At 38.5% G+C, this 23,768-nt stretch overlaps 2 protein-coding genes across 5 annotated transcripts in view; both read right to left on the bottom strand.

The window, feature by feature from the left end:
- The window catches only part of agbl4 (AGBL carboxypeptidase 4), a 434,905-nt gene that overhangs the window by 104,572 nt on the left and 306,565 nt on the right, over window positions 1-23,768 (bottom strand). The gene's annotated exons all lie outside the window — the stretch shown is intronic.
- Window positions 1,781-22,929, bottom strand: bend5 (BEN domain containing 5). 3 transcript variants are annotated; one of them, XM_088425988.1, is made up of 6 exons: window positions 22,906-22,929; window positions 21,905-22,035; window positions 19,881-20,352; window positions 11,437-11,585; window positions 6,010-6,223; window positions 1,781-5,940 (listed from the first exon to the last, which is right to left on the bottom strand). In XM_088425988.1, the coding sequence occupies exons 2-6, from the start codon at window positions 22,007-22,009 to the stop codon at window positions 5,744-5,746; spliced, it is 1,137 nt and encodes a 378-aa protein (XP_088282114.1). In that variant the 5' UTR covers window positions 22,010-22,035; window positions 22,906-22,929; the 3' UTR covers window positions 1,781-5,743. The 3 variants fall into 3 exon arrangements, with proteins under 3 accessions (XP_088282114.1, XP_088282112.1, XP_088282113.1); XM_088425986.1 differs by lacking the exon at window positions 22,906-22,929 and adding an exon at window positions 22,697-22,756; XM_088425987.1 differs by lacking the exon at window positions 22,906-22,929 and adding an exon at window positions 22,423-22,540.

The raw sequence follows: 23,768 nt of genomic DNA, 5'->3' as shown, positions 1-23,768 counted from the left end.
ATATTCAGCAGTTGCGTCATCTACAATCATTAACAGATACTTGTGGCGGTAACGTGAACGCTATTGGTCTTACAACCTCACACTGACTGTCTCACTCACGGTGTCTAAATATATATTACCATTTAAGTGTAGTGTTTGTACAGCTAAAGGGAAAAAGAGCTGACATGAAATTAAATGTGCCGATTGCAGGACAAAGAATTGTCATTGGTTTAAATGTGTGTTTTTTTTTAATTAATTGTCAATACATTCCAACCGTTTAAAAAAAAGTGCGAATAATTATCAGTCAGTCAAGGAGACGCCAATATGCTATTGGTCGATTAAGGTCACCCGGTCTCACTCACGGAGATGCTATTGGCCGGCGTCACACGTCAATCACAGAAATGCCGATATGCTATTGGCCGAACGCCTTTATCTAGCTTGATGGGACAGGATGGAAGGAGGTAGAGAAAATGAGTGAAAAACGGAATGTTTTGAAGACTTTGCAAACTTTATCTGTTAGACATAGCTTCTAAAATTACTAGCAGCGGTAAAGGAAGAAATAAGAGGATGATGTTTTAGTATCTCCGTGATTTGCACCATGACTGAAAGCGTTACTGTAACACTGTAAGACCAATAGCCTATCTGCGTTGCCGTATTAACTCAAGACGTTAAACTCTGCACCCTGTTACGGGTGGTATTACAGTGCTATTTAATGGTTGCTTGACAAAACTGCATGTCATGTTAGTCGGCGACCTCCCGACATGCTTTGGGACAGCGCCATTGTCGCAATTCTGTGAGTTGAAACCAACAGTGAACTGACGTTCGAACAAGCTATAAGTGTGGTGCCTAGTTAATACAACACACACAACCTCCCCTCCGCCTCCACCCAGCTCAATTCACGTCGGGAAAAACAGCTGACATGAAATTAAGTGTGCCGATTGCAGGACAAAAAATCGTCACAGGTTTAAATGTGTTTTAATCAATAAGATGTCAATACATTCCAACCGTTTAAAAATAAAGTGCGAATAATTATCAGTCAGTCAAGGAGACGTCAATATGCTATTGGTCGATTAAGGTCACCCGGTCTCACTCACGGAGATGCTATTGGCCGGCGTCACACGTCAATCACAGAAGTGCCGATATGCTATTGGCCGAACGCCTTTATCTAGCTTGATGGCACAGCTGGTTGGGATGGAAGGAAGTAGAGAAAACCCTGACTGAAAAAGTTACTATGACACTGTAAGACCAATAGCATATCTGACTTACTGTATTGACTTCGAGCATTCATCTCTGCTCATCTCAGCCCAAGTCACGTCTTTCCAAAGGTAAAAGTCATTATTCCTTTGTATTTGTTATTTAACGCAACTGTACAGTAGATTATGTCACTCAATATTAATATATGTATACAGCGTGATGATTTTACCTAAGGCTTCTGCACGCGTTGCACGCATTCACGAATTAACATGGGTTTGGATTGCCCGCTATACGAGCAATTCGAGATACGAGCGTAGCCGCTGAACGGATTAAGTTCGTAACCCGGGGGCCCACTGTATATATATATATATATATATATATATATATATATATATATATATATATATATATATATATATATATATATATATATAAACAAACCTTTGAAGAAAATGTCTAAAATATCAGCATATATTTTTACCCAAAAAATTGTGTTTATGTGAGATATATATATATATATATATATATATATATATATATATATATATATATATATATATATATATATATATATATATATATATATATATAAATAATAAGTGGATCATTCATTAATAAGTGGAAATGTTTGTACTTGGTCATTTGTGTATATGTTTCACCAAGAAAAATAAAGATAAATATATTTAGTGTGATTCTCATACACACTCAATATCTGCAGCACTGGAGAAGGAATACAGAATACTCTGATTATCACTTTTGGCTCACCTGTGGCGATGTTTTGGTTTTCAAAATGGAGAAAAGGATGGTAAAATATTGGCAGATAAGAACGGTTTGCAACACTCACAGAAATTATTAGCTCATAAATGCACAGCTTTTATGATGTTGTTTTTTTTAGCACCCCAAATAATTATGGAATTCCCTTATTGGAAATCTGGTTGCATTTATTTTTCTACTTGAATATGACACACACAAAGATGTTTATGGGTGCAGTGGTTATTGGAAGGACTGGCCACCATTTGAGGAAATACAAAAACATCTCAAAGTGAACACTTGTAAAGCTAGTCCGTAAAACTAATGGAAGTAATACTATCCAGATACATCAAGAGGGTTCATCATGTTGGGCCGGGTTGTTTTTTTTTTAATGTGCAAAGCACGCTGATCAGCATCCTGTTTGTTTTGCATTCAACACTTTGGCTCATCTTGACCATACTAGTAAAAGAGATGACATACCTAAACATTACCAACATTCATCATAAACTCCAGTTATAATAATGTGACAAATCTTTTGAGTAATAAACCTATTAGGCATACTGCTTCCCATTGGCATAACAACACAGTGCCACTTACAAACAAAACATTTTAAGGTGCATCTTGTTAAAAGAATGATTGTTTGGCCTTAATTTAATATTTCGACAAAGACTAATACCTCAAAGAGGCCTTTTAAGATTGACGAATTAACGTTTAAAGTGCATTCGAAGTAAATGATTTGTCTCCTTACATTACAAGTTTACATTACGAGTGAGGCTTAACGCTTCTCGGATAGCTCCAGCTTTGCATCACAGATAACTTTGGCTCGGGAGATGTTTGTTCTTTTCAAGGGCTCTATGTCACACTTTAAAAGCAAACAGGGAAACAGCGACAGTTAATAAAGAATATAAAAAAGATAAATATACATTATAGCGACATAAATCAGATTAATTGTCCAGGACATTTACAACTGGACTGCAAGACAAAAACAAACAAACAAACAAACAAAAAAATGAAGATCTTTCTCCACAATGTATGACAACTGTCAAAATGCTGAGTCAAATAAGTTGTGTTTTTTTTTTTTTTGGGGGGGGGGGGTTAAAGCAAGATACAAAAATCAACTGGCAAAATATGTTGTAGAAGTGTAAAGGCGTGCAAAGGCTTGACAAGCAGCTCTGCAACAGATTCAATTTTGCCTTCGTTGGGTCACACTTGTGATTTCAATCTCCAAGATTTTGTTTCAGAGGGTCAATAGTCGTGAAAAAAAAAATATGGGTCAAAACCACGGAACAAACGACAAGTCTGACTTAAACGCCCCAAGGCCGGCCATACATGGTTTCTCCCAATAACATTTTTTAAAGAATAGAATAATTGTGGGCTTCACAATAAATAACCAAAACACTCATGTCTCAGACAGCTTTACCCACTTCTTTCCCCTTCTTTCTCAAGACCAGAGCTCTCCCAACCCGAAGTGTACTGAGAGGCTCTTCTCAAGCTCGACTCTAGCGACACTCGTAACAGAATCAAAAGTCTGACACTCACAGAAAGATGCAGGTGAAGTCTCATGACTTCAGCGTCAACTGCAATCACAGCTCACTAGAAAAGCCAAGAGCATGATATGCCCTGGTGATTGCCAAATCCATTTAAGGCCTTTGCTGCCCCACCAGCACTTGTTCAACAGTCCAAGTGTCTGCCACTAACAGTTTGGAGAGTCATAAAGACAAACACATAAGGAAATCATATCAAGATTTTTCCTAGGGCCTTGTCATTTTGGCGGTCAAGCATTTGTAGATTCACAATCAGTATTCATCTGTATGTCTTTGTACTGATTACTAAATAGTGTGAAATCAGTGGAGAATTGGCCAAAAAGACCACGTTCTAAAAGCAAGATATGTATGGGGTCTTTGTAAAAGCAGAGTTTGTTTGGCGTTCATACTGCTTTTAATACAGAGTTTGTTTGGCGTTCATAGTGCTTTTAATATGGTAGGATTTTTTATTCCAAATGTGGGCAGTTTTGTCGTTACTGACTGACTGACGTTCTGCCGACGAATGACGAAAACATGTTTCATAAGTAACGAACTAAGACTGACGGAACAGTAGATTTGGTCCATTTTAATTCATTGTTTTAATAGTCACCTGTCACACTGGTGGTCATGGCTTTTCAACTCACCCAGTTGTATCTTCAAAATTTCAAAGAAATGTTTAAACCTTTATACTTGGGAACATGGAAGTGTAAACACAGTCTAATTAGGCAGCAAGCATACATACATGCACCCAGAAAGAAGCATTATTATTATGCTACTACTCTTAGGAGAGAAAGTGTCCTAAATGTATTGCACTGAGCAACACTTTCTATGCATTGCAAGGAACCAGCAAGGATGGGAAGTCATTGTTTCAGGAACTGAACTGCATACCGCATACAATGTACAGTAGCTCAATGCAATCATTGCAAAGAACTATACTGAAAAAATAATGATTAGAATTAAGTATTAAGAGGTTTTTGTGTTAATTAGCTTTTTGTATAGGATTTGAATGAAATTGCTTGCACTTGGTTGAGCAAAGCGTTCTAGGATGCCTGGGAGGTGCGTGGCATTGACGTAAACAATGGAGATATCGCAAAGTGACAATCTTACTCAAATTGGCCTTAGCCAAGAAACGCAAGAGAGATGTTTTTACCCCCCCTTTTGAAAGGAAATACATTATCTAGTAAATGAAGCTCAGCAAAATGTTGCGTTTTACTTGTAGTGTATGTGACAGATGACACGTGGTCAAATGTAAATTTTGTTTTACATAACTGTCACTTAAACTGTTTTCTAAAGTGGTTAACGTGGATGGTTGGGAGGACGGATTGCAAGGTCAGGCATAGAGCAACACATCGACAAATCCAATTTTGGGCAAAAAAAATAAAATAAAAATTGACACTGCGCTTTGATAATTTTTTGATTAATTTCCTTGTTTTGTGAAAAACTATGTCAGGAAACTGGTTAAACTATTGGTGAATGCTTTCCAAAATAAATGAAAATAATCATATACAATATGATATTGATAATAAATTTAGTCGCTAATTTCTATACCTAATTTTTAAAAATATCTTAATATATTTTTTAACGAAAGAAAAAAACAATAATGGTAGGTATCATTTTGTATACAAACCTTCTGATGAGTATAATATGTTGCGATTGACCTACAAGTCATAGCCAGAAATACATCTTACAGCAAAAGACTCTCAGTTGCAATCAACAATATCTGCTGCTAAGACATAATCATTAAAGTCCCATATTGAATACCAGTGCAGTACCAATTGCAGACATTCGGTTATCCAGCACTTTTAGCTACACAAAATATCCAAGCAGTTCTACTACAGACAATTTTACCACTGAACAGCAACTGAACTTATATCTAAAGAAGTCATCTTTTACTTTTTAAAAGCTTAAAGGAGTCAACAGTAATGTTCTGACACAGAACAATAAATTAAATTAATTTCACAATCACTTTAAAAGCACACAGACCGAGGTAAACCGTTTCTTCCTACTGATCCCATAGTAAAGCTGTTATAGAAAGAAGAAAGAAGAAAAAATTTCATTCCCAAATGGCTGGTGGGTAAAGCTGTCTGTAACTTAATGGGCTAGCCGGACTATACTGGTTTTCAAAACAGGCTTTTGGTGTTTCACACCACAACCAATCCAATGAGTCGAAGAAATAGCGGTGTTGCTGAGACTGTGGAAAACGAACCTCAAACACACCCAAACCGAGCCCCTTCCATATCCTATGACTTTTGTGTGATTGGGAGGAGGGAGAAGGGGAACAGAAGAACACTTGATCTTTACATGCCGTCATAGGTAAAATTCTCCATCTTGACTGTCTGTCTAATGAGCAGCTTGGATTCCCGCCGCTCCTCGTTCTTGATGGACTTGTTGATGTCCATTATTTTCTCACAAATGTATTTGTTCACTTTGGATAATCTTTGCGTTATCTCAGCACTGTCTGCTGTCTCTTGGGACACTCGGTCGTACAGACACTCTGTGATGGAGACAAAGGGTGAGGGGTTAGACGAACCATTGAATGCGGTCAGGTATGTCAGTCTCTTACCTCTGACAATTTTTAGCTTGCTTGGTGAGAGTGGAGGTTTTGGAAGGGCGTCTTTCTTTTTTTTGGTAGCCACTCCAGTGACGCTCCGGTTTTTGAGGGTTTCTGTGCCCCAGATCATGACAGCCAGGTTCTTTGTGAACTTGGAGTCTCCCTGGGTGCGCTGTAACTGGTGCCACTTCTCCTCATCCACCCAGATACTGCCACCAAGGTGAACCTACACACACACACCAAAAAAGAAAAAACAAAACAAAACACATGAACTGAGTTATTTGAGTATTGTTCCCGATTATTCAAAATATCTATCCATCCATCCATTTTCTATATCCACTTAACCTCACAAGGGTCTCAGGATTGCTGGTGCCTATCCCAGCTGGCTTCAGGCATTAGGTGGGAGACACCGTGAACCGATTGCCAGCCAATTGCAGGACACACAGAGACGAACAACCATTTACTCACCCAATCACACTTTCCTAAGTCCAATACACCTGCCATGCATGTGTTCAGAGTGTGGGAGGAAGCTGGAGTGCATGGAGAGAACCCACACTGGGTCGGGGAGAACATCCAAACTCCACACAGGAAGGCCGGAGCCAGGTGGATTTGAACTTGGGTCCCTTTAACTGTGAGGAGGACGTGCTATTCAATGTGCCAGGAGCAGTCTTATCCAAAATATGACAAATTCAAATATAATTTATTGGCTTGTATTTCTCTGGTTAACTCATTCACTGCCTTTGATGCCTATAGACATGAATGACTCATTGTTACTGAACTGGTATTGAACAAATTAAATGTTTTCAAATGAAACTTTGGGTAAAATTGAGAATTTTTTAGTCGACAGGTAAGTAAGTGTTTTGTTCTCAGTTAGTCTGAAATGCATGTCTTCTGTTATATCCAAGACCATTTAATTCATTGCTTTGGTGATTGTTCATATTCACAAGTAAAGCTGTCCTGTTTTTTATTGTTCTCAAATTAACTTATTCAGCAAATGATGACAGTTGGAAAATGGTTTTATGTTTAGAGGTTACAACAACAATACTGTAGATGAAACACAAGAGCATCAACTATTCAAAGTAAACAGAAAACACCAGTGGAACACAAGAAGGTAAATACGAGTGGGAGGAAGGTAAGCAAATTACATTTTGAACCCAATTTAGCATTATATTTGGAAAATGATTTGAACTGGAAACACATTTGCATGAATCATCAAACCCATTAAGCATCTACGACACAGGGTTTTGCACATGCAAATTTGATTGCGCACACATTTATGGAAAACTGAACTACAACCAAGATGCTGTCAAATGCGTGAAATGGTCATGGAGCATATTTTGCGTGTCCTGGAAAGAGGATATGTAAATGGTTTAATTTAGCAGGTGCAATGTGATTTATCAAAACTGAAACAAACAGCGATCACAGATTTTCTTAAAATAATGTGAAAGGCAGGCGCAAATGGCACAGTGAGGGACCATGATAGAAAAACCCAAGGGGGAAAAAGGTGAAAGGGAGAATTGGAAATGCCTGCTCATGCAGATTTTTTTTTCTTTTTAATGACAGAAACAAAAAATATTGTGCCATACTTTACTGACTATTCAGCAAACCAAAATTGGGAGTTTATGAATGACCTACAGTCTAAATTGGAGCAAGCCACCCCTCTTCCAATTGAAGCAACACAGCACAGAGAGCCAGCAAAAGAAAGCAAGTGATGTTTCTTGTCCAGTGTTGTGCCAATGTAGGCAGTTATCCCTGAAGGTTTTTGTATGTTATTGTATCTGTCTAGCCTGGGGGCTTGCAAAACCTTGTGTTAACACGTTAGTGCGAAAATGCTTGCTTGTTTTCATTTAAATAAATGAAGAACACACTTTTGCGTTATTATTTTGACGCACCAAAAATCATCTCTGCCAGTTAATGTTTTAGGCAAGAATTTATTAAATGTTTCCATGTATGCCGGCAATGTCATCATTTATACTGAGGTGTTTGAGTAACTCATTTTGGGAAAGACCGCTTGAGAAGAAATTTGGCGGAAAACACATTTTAAATCTTGCTGCCAGCAGTGTGCACGAACTTAAAAGTTTACCATTGTTTGGGGTCAAGTAAAATTTGCAATCTTTAAGCAATGCTTCAGTAATTTGAACATTTTAATCCGTAAAAAGGTAACATTTTTTTTGTTTGTTTGTTTTGTTTTATTGCCTACCTTATTACTTGTTCCATTATGGAATATAGTCTGCGTGGGGAAGTGAACAGAATAAGAATATCATTGTCTGGTATTACTATGCATATGACTATAAAACTCTTGGATCTATAAGTATTTTGATAGTTTTTATGTACAATTAATACATTAAAAAATGATATCACATGCTTAGAGCTCAGGTAATGGACCAATCACAGCTTAACGTGTGAAAGTCACAACTAAACCTATAAAACAGGTGAGGCATGATTGGTCATGAATATAAAAATAAAGAAGCCATGTTTTTCAATAGCACACATTCGCAGTAGGTGCAAAAGAGAAACAGCAATGACCTTATACTTCACGTCAGTGGTGGCCCGTCAGGGCCAGCAAAGCCACCTCTGCTGGCCTAACATAACCTGACATCATTATCATAATAAACGATTATAATTATAATAACTATAATAAAAGTCAATTTCATTTCAAATTTGTTTTTATGTAATATATACATATTACATTTTTTTTTTTATTTATAAAATCATTCTCCATATTCTGTTCTTTTCATGTCATAATATATCCATTTGGTTACGCTCATTCTAGTGTTGTAGTTTTAAGTTGGAGTTCTTAGCCAATTAGAATTCAGCTAACAAACAACAGGCTGTATGTAATCTGTCTTAGCCAGAAGCCAGGGCATTCGCATCAACACGGTGTGGGCATCTGCGCAAGCGTAGATGTTTATGTGAGCGGCGCGTATAACTTCATAGACAGCCGTAATAGCCAACCGAGTCAAAAGATCGTCATCTAGAGGCCTCACGTTGAACATGACGTGAGTGGATGGTCACTGCAGGGAGGCAGTGCAATGCTCAACAAGCAAGCTACGTTGTGTTGGCTTTGGCTGATTGCTTTAAAGACGTAGCGTAGCTATTAGCTAACCTGTCCCGACTTGGCCATATTTCTGACTGGGCTACAAGGGGCGTGAGCTAACCCTGGCAAACAGTTCTGCTGGGAATGCCTTTTGTTTGCAAAGGATTGATTTGGTGTTTGGAGCTACACTTCAAAAGGGGAAGAAAAATTGAGAGCTATTGAAAAGACTGATCAATTGTGACTGCCCTTTGTTTTGGTGAGTGCAAGCCTTATCTTTCTTTCATTTTTAATATGTTTGTGTTATTTTATTTTGTTCATATTCAATTAATAGTAAACATAATGATGGTCTTATGTTAAACTACGATTTGTAGTTTGGACTTCATAAAATTTCGTGGATATTTATTTTAAATTATTATGAATTTTTTAAAGTTTTGACAGCATCACGTATAATGACAGGTTTAAATGACAAGTTTAAATGCCTGATGCCGGTTTTTTGATGTTTAAAAGCTTCGGAAAATAGCCTTTGTAGCCCAGTAATGCGTAGGTAAGGGCATTGGGGCTATTTATTTGAGAGTCTGACATCAAAGAAGGCGTACGTGTGAAAGTGATCGCTTGCCACTGTTTCACTTTAGCTTTAAATATGACCTTAACCATATAACAAACAACATTATGCATACAGGGGTTGCCCCTGTAGGAGTTCAATACGCATCTCAGTTGTCACAGATTCAATCACGTTCCAATCGACCAACTGTGTAACTAGCATGCTCGAAATCTCACCAAGTTTCCTGTTTGAGGCAAAATAAAAGCATAGCAAGAGTCGTCTAGAACAAACTACTGTAACTGAAAGGCAGAACAGAAACATTTAAACTCCCGATCGTGGGTGACAGACAAGACTGCGGTCAAACAGCGCAAGCTTCACAATCTTGGACAGGACTGCGGTAATGTCATGATAACAGTGCTTAAGACAGAAGCCGACAGGAAGCATATCGACTTCAGTTTTATTTAAATATGGATTTAATGACTTTTTATATCCATTTAAATTGTAGGAAATGAGAATCGAGATTCTGATTAAAATTGAATTTTTGGTATAACCCTAATAAATACATATGATTATTTTATCACTGCAAATAGCAAAATACATTTTTAAAGGTATTAATTATACATGAGAACTAATCAAGATATGAACATTTTATTGCTAAAAATTGCTAAATAAGTAAAGTATACCTCTTTTTGAGAAAAAAATGTGCCCACAGTTTGTATAGTCTGCTACAAACAACTGGGAGAGTAGAACACCAAGCTTATTACTAAGCGCAGCAGAAGACATCTTAACTAACACTGCCTTAAACCACATGGTTAACCCCAAAAAGCACCACTTCTGCCGAGTAGGATGGCCTAGCAAATTCAAGCAACTGGCTGCTCGTAGGTTAGGGTCCTGTGAATTTAGCATGCATCTCTGACAGGTTGTTGCATAAGCACGTCGCGAGTATCACCAGACGATTGCCAGCCAGGCAGTCTGCCCTTGTCATTTGGGTGGCCAGCAGCAGCTGGTGTCAGATTGGACTTGCTTTCTCTCAGCTCTCTTATCACTCTAGTCTTTAGGCTGGAGTCCAAAAGGATTTTTCCCTGTGCAGCTAATGTGTTTTAGGCCGCGGGCCAAACGCGTTTTTCTGCCGCTAAGATGGTTTTCATTCTCACTCCTAGTTCCTTGTGTTTATTTTCTCTACCTCCTTCACTTTCTGCAAGTCCGACCTTCTCACTGGTGCTAACCTGTCAGCCACTCAGAAATTTTCTCGTGCAAATATTTAATACGGTGTCCCTGACGGAAGGAGGGTTCTCATTTGCAAGAGTTCTTCACGCCTGAGGTGACTGCAGGTCCCAGAGCTTGCCATATGAATTGCACCTCTGTCAGCAGAGACAGAATGCTGGTTACATTTTAGGCAAACCTAACTGGCTAATAAACACTGATGATGGCGGCCTGGCTTCCAGGAACAATAATAATCTGCTCAATCTTTTTTACCTGCTAGAGCTGGACAGGGGAAAGGACTGATCTAAGGTGAGACGAAGTTTAGGCTTGTTACAAGGAAATATAGTGTTTCCTGCTCGATAAACGGTGCGAGAAGCCAAGACCGCTAGGAAGAGAGGCATCAGAGCAAAGACTTGAATTACTGTGAATGTTATGTGGTGAATATAATTGAACATCTCAAGTAGTGCTGGGAAAAAAAAAAGTCAACCAAGTGGGCTAAGTCAACTTTAACCCTTTCAAAAAAAAGGCACAGGGTAAAGGAATGGTAGCAATAATTTTGTTCATATGTATGAGGTCCCGTGACCAAACTAAGAAAACAGGTGTTTGAAATAAAATCTTAACAGGTTTTATGACAAACTGACAATACAAAGAAGCTGACCTTGCCATCGTTGCAGGTGTAGACTGTTCTTGGAGATGGTGAGTAGCTGGAACTAGTGTTGGCTTCTTCTCTGAAAGTTTCCTGGGTCTCAACAATGGGTTCAATCACTTCAGCCTTGATTGTCTGAGTGCCATTGTCATGCATAGGCTCTAATGAGAAAAATAGGGAAATTAACATTATAGGAAACATCTTTTAAAACAAAAACTGAAATGATGCCATGCATAGAAAACATAAACAATATTACTGAAAGGCTGTGAACAACTAGTTTCACAAGCCAATGTTGTGCTGTGTTATCTACTAGCAAGCTGACAAGAGGGTTGCGTTTTGAAGTACTAAGGCCAGTGTCTAAATCTTGGTCTGGCTCAAGCCTAGGCTTGCCAGTGCACTTGGTCCCCAGTGCATGGGACAGAAGGTTATTTTCACCCAGTGGTTAAGCTGGCTTGGTGGCCGGTGGGTCATGTTAAGCTCCAATGTAGCTGATGAGTTGTAATATCAACAAGTGCACTTCATTCTGTTTTCGAAGACACCCCAGGGTGCTTTAATCGCTTGCCTGTCCATTATACGGTCTAGCCAGTGACTGGGCTTCCTGGTCCTAACAGGCATTGGACAAAAAGTGCTTTCTGTACATTGGTGAGCAATGAACTTGCAAAAACTTGCTCACTCAGATTCTAAGATTCACTTTATGGCTGTACTGGACCTATTCATAACCAATTGTGGAATTATAATCCAGTTGTTGAAATAACTGAGGTTTAACTGTCTTTAAAATTATTGCGTGAAACAGACGAACCAAATTCATGAGTTGCTTATTATTACAATTTGGAACTTTTGTAGTCAAGTGAACCAGCATTTTTTAGGCAGAAGGTGTTTTGACTGATTAGTTTTAACATTATTTTTCACAACGCATTATGGAAAGAATATGACAACAAATATGCAATAACATCCCTGATGAAGTTTAGCAAAAAATGCAAAGTATTAATTTTGCCAATAAGATGGCAATTGCCATTCTGTGGTAACCCCAAATGTGATGAGTGGAAAAAACAGAAATGAACTGTTAAAATGCGAATAACCCTCAGCAATACTATCCACTTTCCTCAACACTATGTTCAAAGCAAAATACCATTAAAATGTTAATATTTTACTTTATTTTAGTTGTATTATAAAACTATGAACCACATGTTCACAAATGTAGGGCAGTTTACAAAATGTGTGATAAATAAAGATGGTCTTCGACTTCATGAAAGCTATATGCGTCTTTCTGCACTTCTTCAAAAAGTGAGTTCTTTTAATTTTGTTGTTTTCGTGTCGGAAGACCATGAATGACTTGTTAGACTTGTATATTTGATGATGCAAGATAAAACTTGTTAGACTTGTATGATATTTGATGAATCAACAAAAAACATGGCACAACATTAGTGCTTGATTCTAACTGCCCTTATTGCCCTATTTCTATTTTTATTGCCTACTTTATTATTTGCTCTATTGCGTGGAATATAATTATGGTTGGGGAAGTGAACAGAATAATTTCATTGTGTAGTGCTACTATGCATATGACAATAAAAACCCTTGAATCTTGAAATAATAAAAGAGTGTAAACATACATACATTGCAGACTTTAAAACAGTGGCTCTTAATCTGGGTTTGATTAGACCTCTCTCATTAGGCAATAAACTCCTGCGAAAGTGGCGTTTCGCCATGATTTGTTGGGGTTGAATTAGCCAACCTGCTTGTCAAGAGTCTTAGTTGTTGCCAACAGTTTTTCACATCACAACCTTCCACCTTGAACATGTATAAAATGACCTTGCAACTTCTTTGTGTTGCCAGCATTCTGTAAGGTTTGAGAATGTTCTGTTCATGGTCGCAAGAAATCTCGCCAAAGTTTTTGCAAGTCGCCAAGGGTCACAACCAGGTGATCGAGACCACGTGACCCCACCTGGTCTATCAATACCCATTTGCATCATTCAGAGTTACTCACTCGACACAGGTAGCCTATTTGCACAATACACATCACGCAAAATCACTCACTCGACACAGGTAGCCTATTCGCACAATACACATCATGCAGCCATCAAGAGTGGTCAACACACTGGCCAAGAAGCAAAGACAACGAAAGAAAAAGAAAATCATGTCTTGCCAGACTGTTCAGAAGTTCATGGAATTGCAAGCCAAAGCCCCAGTCGCCCAATAACTCTCTCCTGGATAGGAAGAATACAGCTGAAGTCCCTGTTGCCACTGCTACTCCTGAATACTCATCCTCCTCATGCTCCGAGGCTGGTAACAGGTAGCGGACAAAATATGTGGGGACATCGGCTGAGAAAGACCTGTTGGCTGCGTTTTTTGAGGAGTATCTGGTGTTTTACAGCCCCAGTTTGGATGAATTCAAAGACGCAAACAGTAAATGAGACTTTGTGAAGGAGAATTTTTAAGACAAAGGTAGGCCAGCACCAACCTCTAAGTATGTAAAAGATAGCAGCTTCCAGTGTCCCTCAAAACTCAAATAATAGATTCTGCTGTCCTCCTGTTTTTCATTTTCAGAAAGTAATTTCAGTGAATTGCGTTATATGATTTTTTTCAATCAGATTACAATCATGCAATCATTGCAGACGTTTATTCTTGGTCAATTTGAGCTAAAACAAAAATGACATGTTTAAAGCATAAAAGGAAAAGAAACTTTGAAAATCATTTTCAAAAAACAGTGTTATTGTCTGGGTAATAAGACAATAATTTTTTGTGCCAAAGTTGAGTCTTCATCCAAATCCTATTGGGAGTTTTTCTGACCACTGAAAAGTGTGCATTGTTTAATGTCGTTGTAATAAACATTCTTCATATATCAGACCATCTTCTTTTACTTTTTTGTCTTTCTACTTCTTGAATTTTTTGAGGTATAATTGCAGCAGCAGTCAACCAGAGCACTTCAGAAACAACATTTTGAGCCTCTTCCTGGCAAGTATGCACTTCAAATAAACTGAAGTCCACCTTGTTTGTTTTTAACTCGCAGGTCACGTCTCATTTTTACCCGAGATCGAGTCGTGAGATTTCATCTGCAGGATCTCATGAGTAAAAATGCTATCTTTAGGCCTGAAGCAAACATCTACTTTGCTATTATTTTTAGTATCAGTGATAAGTAAAATATTACACAATCTGGTAACAATGAGCCATAAAGTAAAATGTCGAAAACGATACACTTCGGAAGATCGAGAAGAGGAACAAAACACTCTCAGTCAGGGGTGTCCAAACTTTTTGCAGTGGGCCATATTTGGTGTGTTGAAAATGTAGGGGGGCCAACCTTGGCAGGCGTTCTTTCCATATATCAGCAATTAATTAGAATACATTTCAGCGAGCCGATCTGTGTTTAACATTTGCTTTTTTATTTTCATTTTAGCTATCTTAAGCATGTGTTTTGGTTCATTTGAAACATGCATTTCAACATTTAATTGACATTAAATATTGAAATTGAATACTCATTTAACTTCACTTTGTTAACACTAACTTTTTTGTAACAAGTAAACAGAAGTAATTGTACTCTTGGGTGCAAATTACATTTAAAACATAAAAAAATATCTCACCATGGCAGTTTAATATTTATAGAATTTTATACACAATAGAGAAATGAACAAGTAATAGTCATATCAACAAGTGCAGGGCTCATTTAAAAGATGAAATTAGTAACTATAAATGTTGATTGGATTTTTAAATGGTTATTATTCTGGAGTGAAAACTTCAAAACAAAACAAAACAAAACAAAAACGTTTTCAGACTTTTCATAAATGAAAAATGACTTGTCCGCATGAGTGTGATGGGTGAAACTGAGATCTGGAGTGCAGGACAAAGGCCAGGTGTGGCAGTAGTATGGATGCGCAAGATGTCTTGTAAGTGAGAGTCCGATAGCCGTGTCCTCACACGGCTCTTATTTAAGTTCATAACTGAGAACGTCTTCTCACACAAATACGTCGAACCGAACAAGCTAAGCATTTTCTTACCAAATGCTCGAATCCCTCGGAAATTTGTCCTTATCCAGCTGTCAGTAAAAGTTGGCGATATAAAACTGCTGGTGCTGACCGCACACTGCAGCTCAACTTTCCTCCTTTTGATGATTGTCGCCATTTTAGAAAATTAGGGGCTCATACAGTCAATTACTCATATACTAATTTGGTGTTCCTAATGGAGCCTATAGATGGCAGCATTTAGCACACGCAGGTAACAGCGCTGCTGCCCAATGTATTAATTCTCCATGCAGGCCAGACCTTATTGATTTTATGACGCAGGCTGAGGGCCGGATGGAAATTGACCACGGGCCACATTTGGCCCCCGGGCTGGACTATGGACATGTCTGCTCTAAGTAAAGATAGGCCTTTCCTACCAAAAGGGACTAGGAAGAGACTTACTTTGTCCTTTTTACTGCGCAATGTTTGGGACTCCAAAAAAGAACAGTTTATATATATATATATATATATATATATATATATATATATATATATATATATATATATATAAGAACAGTTTGAACACTCAGTTTGAACACTTGTGAACATCTCCATTTATGTCCAAAGTCCGGCCCGGGGGCCAAAAAAGTTAATTAGTGTTAAAAAAAAATGAAGTTGAGCGACTATTCAATTTCAATATTTAATGTCAATTCATTTTTGATATGCATGTTTCAAATTATCATATTTTCCGCACTATAAGGCGCACCTAAAAGTCTTAATTTTTTTAAAAAGCTGATGATGCGCCTTATAATCAGGTGCGCCTTAATAATGGATCAATATTGAGATTGGGATTCTTAGATGGGGAATGAACTGATAAAGTAAGCTTCACCTGTTTCTTTTGTGTGTTTAGATTTGAACAAGGTTGGTCATATTGTTTAGAGTTATTATTTGAGTTAATATAGTAATACTCAAAGTAATAATGTGATTGAAAAAGTTTTAAAATGTCATTAATTGAGGGTGCGCGTTATAATCCGGTGCGCCTTATAGAGTGGAATATAGAGTAACAAAAACACATACTTAAGATAACTGGAATGAAAATAAAAAAGCAAATGTTAAACACAGAACGGCTCGCTGAAATGTATTAAATTAATTGCTGTTGTATGTAAACAACGCCTGCCAAGGTTGGCCCCCGTACCTTATCCATTTTGCTAATAACCAGACTATTCAAAAAAGAGCCCAGTATAAATCATTCATAAACCTTTCCAGAAATTAAGTGAATCATTGGGATGTACAACCCGTGTCAACAGGGGTTAAAAAAATGAAATACAAATGCTTTTCCTTTTTGCAGTCATTATCTTAAGGCACATGCCAAAGTCAGCTGAAAGCTTAAAATAGCATCAAAAGGATTGTTCAAAGCTATCGGTAAGGAGAAGGACACCCATGAATTTCCCAAGCATTAAGCATACCAACAGACAGTGCAGTCAGTCATCATCAAGTGGGAAAAAAAAAAGATAGCACAAAACTGATATGACTAAGAGCTGGAGGTCCCTTCAAAAGTGCTGAAAAGACTGGTGCAGGAAAGCTGCCAAGAGGCAGACAGCAACATTGAAGGACTGCTATGAATTTGTGGTAACACATACTTGCTGTTTAGAATATGTGAGAAGAATGTCTCATCTTCATATGTCAGGGCAATGTGGTAGGGTGGCAAACCAGGAGCCAAAGTATTTTGAGGCAGCATTGTGTTTTAAGGGTGTGTGTGAAATGTGAATTGGAACCTTGGTAAAGGTGGAAAAAAAAATTATGAACAGTTCCAAAAAGCAGTCAATGTAAGCTCTAAACATTCAGTCTTCTGGAAGAAAGCTAAAGCAATGTCAGCAGAAGCTTACTTGAACATTGAATTTTCTTCAAAGGCAGTTTAACAGGCAACAGATGTATGCTGCCTCAAATTTAACACTAGTGTGAATTTTGATTGGTTAACTTTGGACATGTTTTCAGCAAGGACATTTCTTGCAGATGCATGCAGTGTTGCATTGGCAGAAAAGAATAAAGACTGCAAAAACTGATAATCGAAGTTTGGGATGGTTACCTATTAAAACAAGGGTTGCAAAAACAAATGTCAGAAGCATGACAATGTTGCAGCACGCACGCAAAGACCATCTTGACTGATCGTCAAGCCATTTGCTGCATTGGTGCACCAACTAGGCTGAATGGCTGATGTTATTTGTGCTTAAAAACTTACTAATTTAGTATGATTCTAAAAATATAAACTGTCACTACAAATAATCCATAATGGCTTTAGGTACAGTAAACTGTTCATAGCGGTATATAAGTTCCGGAACTGGCCGCGATAGCTGAACATCTGCCAAGTGGCACCCCCACATTTCACATAAAAAAATAAATAAACAAACAAAAAAATGAATACAACTTTTTTTTTTAACGTAAAACATCTTCATGCTATACATATTTAAGACAAATATTACTGCAGTACACATATTTACTTAAATCTTAAATTATTAAATCTAATACACTGTATAGTAGAGAGAGAGAGAGCGATACTGCGTAGGCTGCACCGGAGCACCTCATCCACAAAGCAGCTCAGGTCAAAGAGTGGTTGGACAGTATATGGCTCAACAACTGGCTTTTATTCTGCATACAACTTCACAACTGAACGTGGCAACTCCAAAACAACAAACGAACCGTATTTCTATTAATGTACACTTTTTCTTCAACGTCAAATATTTCTAGAGAAGTCGCGCCATCATCGGCCGCCAACACAATGTAAACAAACCCTCCGATCAACATTGTAGGAGGACCCTGCTTAGCTGTCCCGTAACATCCCTGCTCCAACCAGAACGCACAAAGGACCTCCCTCTGATTACACACACACGGATGCAATCCACCCTCATCCACATCAACCCAGCGGCAATGAGGAATTTACAACAGAACTGTTCCCCTTTTCCTTTTGACGGCTTGCGCAGCTGCGGTCATATTAGCAGCGGCCCAGATGTTGAAACAAAATCTAATCTGTACAAGATTAAAGATCATTACAATGGAGAGTTTACACTTGCAATACCATTTTATTATAAAAGAAATCTAAGAAAGACATTTCCAACGGTCTGGCAAATGTCTGCTCTTTACTGTCTGTCTCCGCCTCGACAATGTGTGTGCTTGTGTGCCTTTTGCTGTGGGTGCGCTTCATGACTGACACGAACGTGCCTGTGGGGTGGGAATTGGGGCAGGAGTCGATTAAAACTCTACAGGTACGCCCCATACACCTCATGAAGCACACCCCGGCGCGGTTGTTGTCATTACACAGGCAGGAGGCAGAGACAAGGAGCAAAGACGACGTTCACCAGACTGTTGGAAACCTCTTCCATGTTTCCTAATAATAAAATGGTATTTCAAGTGTAAACTCAAGATTGTGTGATCATGGACTGATTACACTTTAATTCAATGTCCGGACCGCTACTAATATGACCGCAGCAGCGCAAAAATTCAAAAGAAAGGGCTTCTTCCGTCGGCAGTTGTCAAACCAGATTGTTTAAGCAGTTTCCATACGGACGATCGTTTTATTACGAGCCGTAACAACTGGCTTTGCTGAATTGCCAAAGGTGAAGGCCGCCGTCTTCTAATGTTCACCTTGTCCTTAATGTAACAAACGGTGGATTCGTTCACTCCCAAATGGCGTGAACGGCCTCAACTTCTCTCGAGATGTATCACCTTCTCAGCAATTGTCATCATTTTTTGTGGGCGTTGAGGCTCAGTACAAGCCATGGCGGGAGCAGCACGCTTGGGAGCAATTGCAAAAGTTCAATATGTAATGAAAAAAAAATCCTTGAAGACGTGAATCCGCGTAATGGAAAAAAAAACTGTGATGTTGCGAATCCGCAAAAGTGGAACTGCGAAGTAGCAAGGGTTCACTGTATTCAGATTTTCGCCAGAAGACTGCAGACTAGCATGAAGCCTGCCCAGTCCCCTCATCAATAAGACTGGAGAAATATTGACCTCATAGAAGTTACTTATTTTGCAGCTAACAGGCAACTCCACTCACAAGTTTACACATGAAATATTAGTGAACAACATCTCTGACTTTAAGGACACTATTACTGCGTAACAGATACAGTATATAACGATATGTATTTGTAAGCTAAGTAGTAGTGTTTGTTGACCTTAAATGGTAATTGCTTGCTTAGCATAGGCAAAGTTTCATATAATTAATCAACAGGTTTCTGACAAAATAGTCCTATACAGTAGGACTAAAAAAAGTTTGAAAACACAAAACTCTAAAGGTCTCAAATACGTGAAGACATCTAGAAATTCAAGTCATTAATGTTTGATAATTAAAAGCTGTGAAATGAAAGTTATTGAAGGTCATAAAGCTAATGAGAACGACAAAGAACGCAAAGCGGTTTCCTGGCCATTTTACAAATCTAAATGTTCTGTTTCGATTCAAATAGCACAATGTTTAACTCGAAGTAAAAAACGATATTAGTGTAAATGTGTGCGTGTTTGTTTTTGCCTTACCACTGCCCAGCCTCATGAGAAGTACATCCTGCAGCCGTCTATTGAAGTCTCTTAGTTCTTTAACTTCAGTCAGCAGGCTACCATATTCCTTAAGTTTTTTGGTCTGCTGCACCAGCTGCCGACGTGTCCTCTCCAGCTCCTGCTGCAGCCTTCTCATCTCCTCCTCCTGTTGTCTATAGCTGACCACTAGCTCATCGTAAAGGACACGAGGAACCACGGCCACAGCCACGTCCTTGACCACCTCCAGAGGTTGCTGTTGCTGGTGATGATGATGCTCCTGCTGCTGATGTTCTGCTTCCATATCTTCATCTTCATCATCGGCATCCTCTCCCTCCTCCGCAAGCCGATCCTCATCAAGATCGTCTTCTCCTTCCATATAGGAGCTGGCTGCATTTCTCTCTAGGCGGGCCACTACTGCTGCCAAACTTTTGGAGGAGTTTGAAATGGGACGTCCATGGTCCTGATATATAGCCTTTCGAGGATAACATTAGAGAATTCAGAGGTTTGCGAAGTGTTTGTTTCGGATTCTACTTAAAGACAGCATGTATTGTGTTTGTATTAGGGCTGCCCAATATGTATTGTTGCCTCTTTGCAATAAAGGCATGTGCAATGCACATATCGCAAAGACGTGCAATATGTTTCATATGAACTTTGACACATTTATCTGACTGACTAGTCAGATGCAACCAAATATCCCTATTACCATCAAACAGGTGAACGGTATCTAGGGATATTACTGACATGAAAACTTTCTGAATAATTTCTATAAATATATGTAAGTTATTACAAATAACTAGATCTAGATACATTGAGCCTTACTTTATTTGCTCATTTTAGAACAATTGTTCTTTCATTAGAAAATACATTTTAATTCTATTGGTGAATGATACATATTGCATATTGTATTATCAATATTGCGGCAATCAATACCTACATGCCGCATGTTATTCCAGTATCCCTTTGTCTTTATTCATGTCTACAACAATTTGTAGGCCTGCCAGCAAAATCAATTGGCCATGTGGAGGAAATATATTGACAGATGCTAATGATACACAATAAAAAGTTCTCAATTACGATCCTCAAAGAATAAACAGAGCAATGAACCCTGAGGGAGATTAAAAGCACATGGTTTGCATCTGTTTTTTTTTTCTTTTTCCCCCCATGTCTGTGGGAATCTCACGAAGAACCACAGAGGAGTCACAGAGTTCCTGATGAGCCGCTCAGAGGATTTGTCCGTGAAAGGGCATCTGTCCAGAGTGCTGGAATTTGTTTTAATCCACCATATGGTAAAAATAGAGTGAGGGATTTTGGATTGAAGCCCAATACATATTCATCCACCACATACAAATATGTCACATCCATTCAGTTTTTTACATTTTGTTGGACAATTCTTCACATGTACTTAAACGTACTAAAAGTACATTTTAAAAATCTTACAAACAAAAGTGGATGTTTTTGGAAAGTAACTTGCTAAATTACTAAACAAAACATGAGGCAAGAGTAGCATTTTAGAAAAAGTGATTTTAAAAATGCTTTACAAAAGCTTGATCATTATGTGAAAGCTTTTACACTTGGCTGACTTAATTTTTGATAGCAGTTATTCCATTTGCATATGGCATAACAGCTAAATGTTGCTTTATTATGTTTGCTTGGAACTCTGGGGTCCGCTACCTGAATTGAGTCTGCAGACCTGGAGCCCTACTGGATGTATATTCAATTAGTATTTTTCCCCAAAAAATCAGAACCGAAACCATTGCGGGATTCATAATCCAGTACAAGAGCAGTAACCTTTCTAATAGTCTATTGCCAAATTGGAGGGGTGGGCAGAGGTAAAATTGCAGTATTTTGCCATATATTACACAACATTCACCTTGACCAAAAAAAAAAATAAAAAATCAAGAAATGGTAATTTACTCGAAATAAAACCACATTTAAAGTGTGTCGTCTTATTTTATAGTTGTCTACTTATATTGGTCTTTGTTTATATGGTGTGTGCTCAAAACATCACTTAATTTAGTTCCTACCTTTTTATGCCTAAGGGGCATTGTCTCCTTCCCAAAACTGTTATCAATTGAATTTCCTGAATTTTTGATGGACATCTTTGGAATTTTCATCTTTTTTTGCATCATAAAGTCTTCAAAGTCTTGTACAGCATCTGCAAAAAAAATCAAGAAGCGAAACTATTAGAATGTATTTCCCCTCAGGTTCCTTCTCAGATTACATTTCCGTTGAGCCCTATGGAAAAATTAACATTTGCAGCGATAACAAAAAGTGCATCTTTTGACTGCAGTGGACGCGTAAAAGGCGTTACTGGACTACATGTCAGAGCGCAAACAGCTCATAATCAGGGAGATGTCGTCCGTAAAACAAAACCACCAGTGAGTGAGTTAGCAATTCATTAGTCTAAGATACTATTTTTAAAAAACGCTATCACGTTAATTTCATGTTTTCTGCAGGGCTAACTGGAAAGACGCAGCGGCGCATCTTCTTAGTGGCACATAAACACAAAAATCAAACCGTGTCAATATGGCATTTAACTCACCAACATCATCGGTAAAAGCATTTTAGCCTAAAAATATATACGCGTGAGACGGCAAGTGTCTTTTCCACTTGTGTTGCATGTTCTGACAGCTTTAGGTGTGCAGACGGCTAACTAGCATGCTAACTGTAAACACAGACAAGCTAACAGGCGTTAGCTCCGTGCTGTAAATAAGCGGCGTAGCTGGCTAATGACACAAGCCGAAACGTCGAGACAACAGCAACCCTTTCACAAGTATAAACTCAAAGACGCTCGTTGCAAAGTTGTCTGAGTGTACCTCGCTAGTACGTTTAGCTAGTCAGGACGTTATTGCAGCTAACAGCTGATTAGCTCCTCATGGCAGCTCCGACTCAAAAACTTGAGAGAGATTCGTGTTCCGAAACACGTCGACGGCTTTGAGGGGAAAGTGGAGTGAAAGGGCTAAAAACAGGCGCATCGAAATAATAACAATAATATTAATAATAATAATAAAGGAGAGCCACTTACCTGCAAGGGCAAGGATGAGAGCATCGCACGGCTGGCCTGCGCTGCCATTCTCTTGTCCTACGAACCAGATACACCTTCGGATGATCAAAATCGGCTCCGTGATACGGGTTGAAATTTTGAATGCTGGAAACGGCCAACACACATCACATATCGTCCTCAAACAACCGAACAAAAGCATACACTGTTTTCTTTTGCTCGGTCGTGCATTTATAATGCGGTTGACTTGCTTTGCACCTCTTCACAAAGTATTTACATAAAAAAATAAAAAGAAAAGAAAACATTCATTCACATGGGGAAGGTTATTGATCGGCGCTTTTGGCCCACATCAGCAGGGAACATCGTCAAAACATAACCAACAGACAAACATTTTGCAAGATAAAATTAATGTGCACAGAAGTCTGTGTGCGTGTGTTATACAAATCACAGATGAGTGATTGTGAAAATGAAGACGCATAGCAAAACCGACTAAAAACACCTCCACCAAAAATCACTTGTCAAGAAAGCCAAACAAAGCACAAATGAATGAACTGTTGGGGGTTAACGAAATCATTTCCAACTCATCATTTTTCCGGGGTGGCCCAGGTACCAGCTGAACCGTAGACCGACGGCTGCAGACCGGAGGTTGGGGACAACTGCTAGAACGGATTGCAGCAAGACCGGAGGATCTCATACAAGACCACACTGGAGCTCAGTTAATACAACACATCTATGAATTGTAGATTCTAAATGATGATTTTATTTACCGGAGTTGGGGAATACTACAAACATATCTAACCCTACGTGATAAAGTCCCCCCAGTCATAAAACAACTGTGACTTGAAAAGATGAATTAAAATTTCACAGGCCACACACACTTGATTGCC

Source organism: Hippichthys cyanospilos, chromosome 10 (genome assembly GCF_059441005.1).
Source record: "Hippichthys cyanospilos isolate Australia breed blue-spotted pipefish chromosome 10, RoL_Hcya_1.0, whole genome shotgun sequence".
In the NCBI taxonomy this organism is placed as follows: domain Eukaryota; kingdom Metazoa; phylum Chordata; class Actinopteri; order Syngnathiformes; family Syngnathidae; genus Hippichthys; species Hippichthys cyanospilos.
Note: the sequence above shows the minus strand (reverse complement) of the source record. Positions and strands in the feature narration are given on the sequence as shown.

Excerpts from the sequence above, each read along its gene's own strand:
- bend5 (XM_088425988.1), bottom strand. The coding sequence starts at position 22,009 with ATGATGCAAAAAAAGATGAAAATTCCAAAGATGTCCATCAAAAATTCA. Across the intron at positions 20,353-21,904 it reads TGCCCCTTAGGCATAAAAAG|GCTATATATCAGGACCATGG; the intron begins GTAGGAACTAAA and ends TATCCTCGAAAG. Across the intron at positions 5,941-6,009 it reads CAAGCTAAAAATTGTCAGAG|AGTGTCTGTACGACCGAGTG; the intron begins GTAAGAGACTGA and ends TCTCCATCACAG.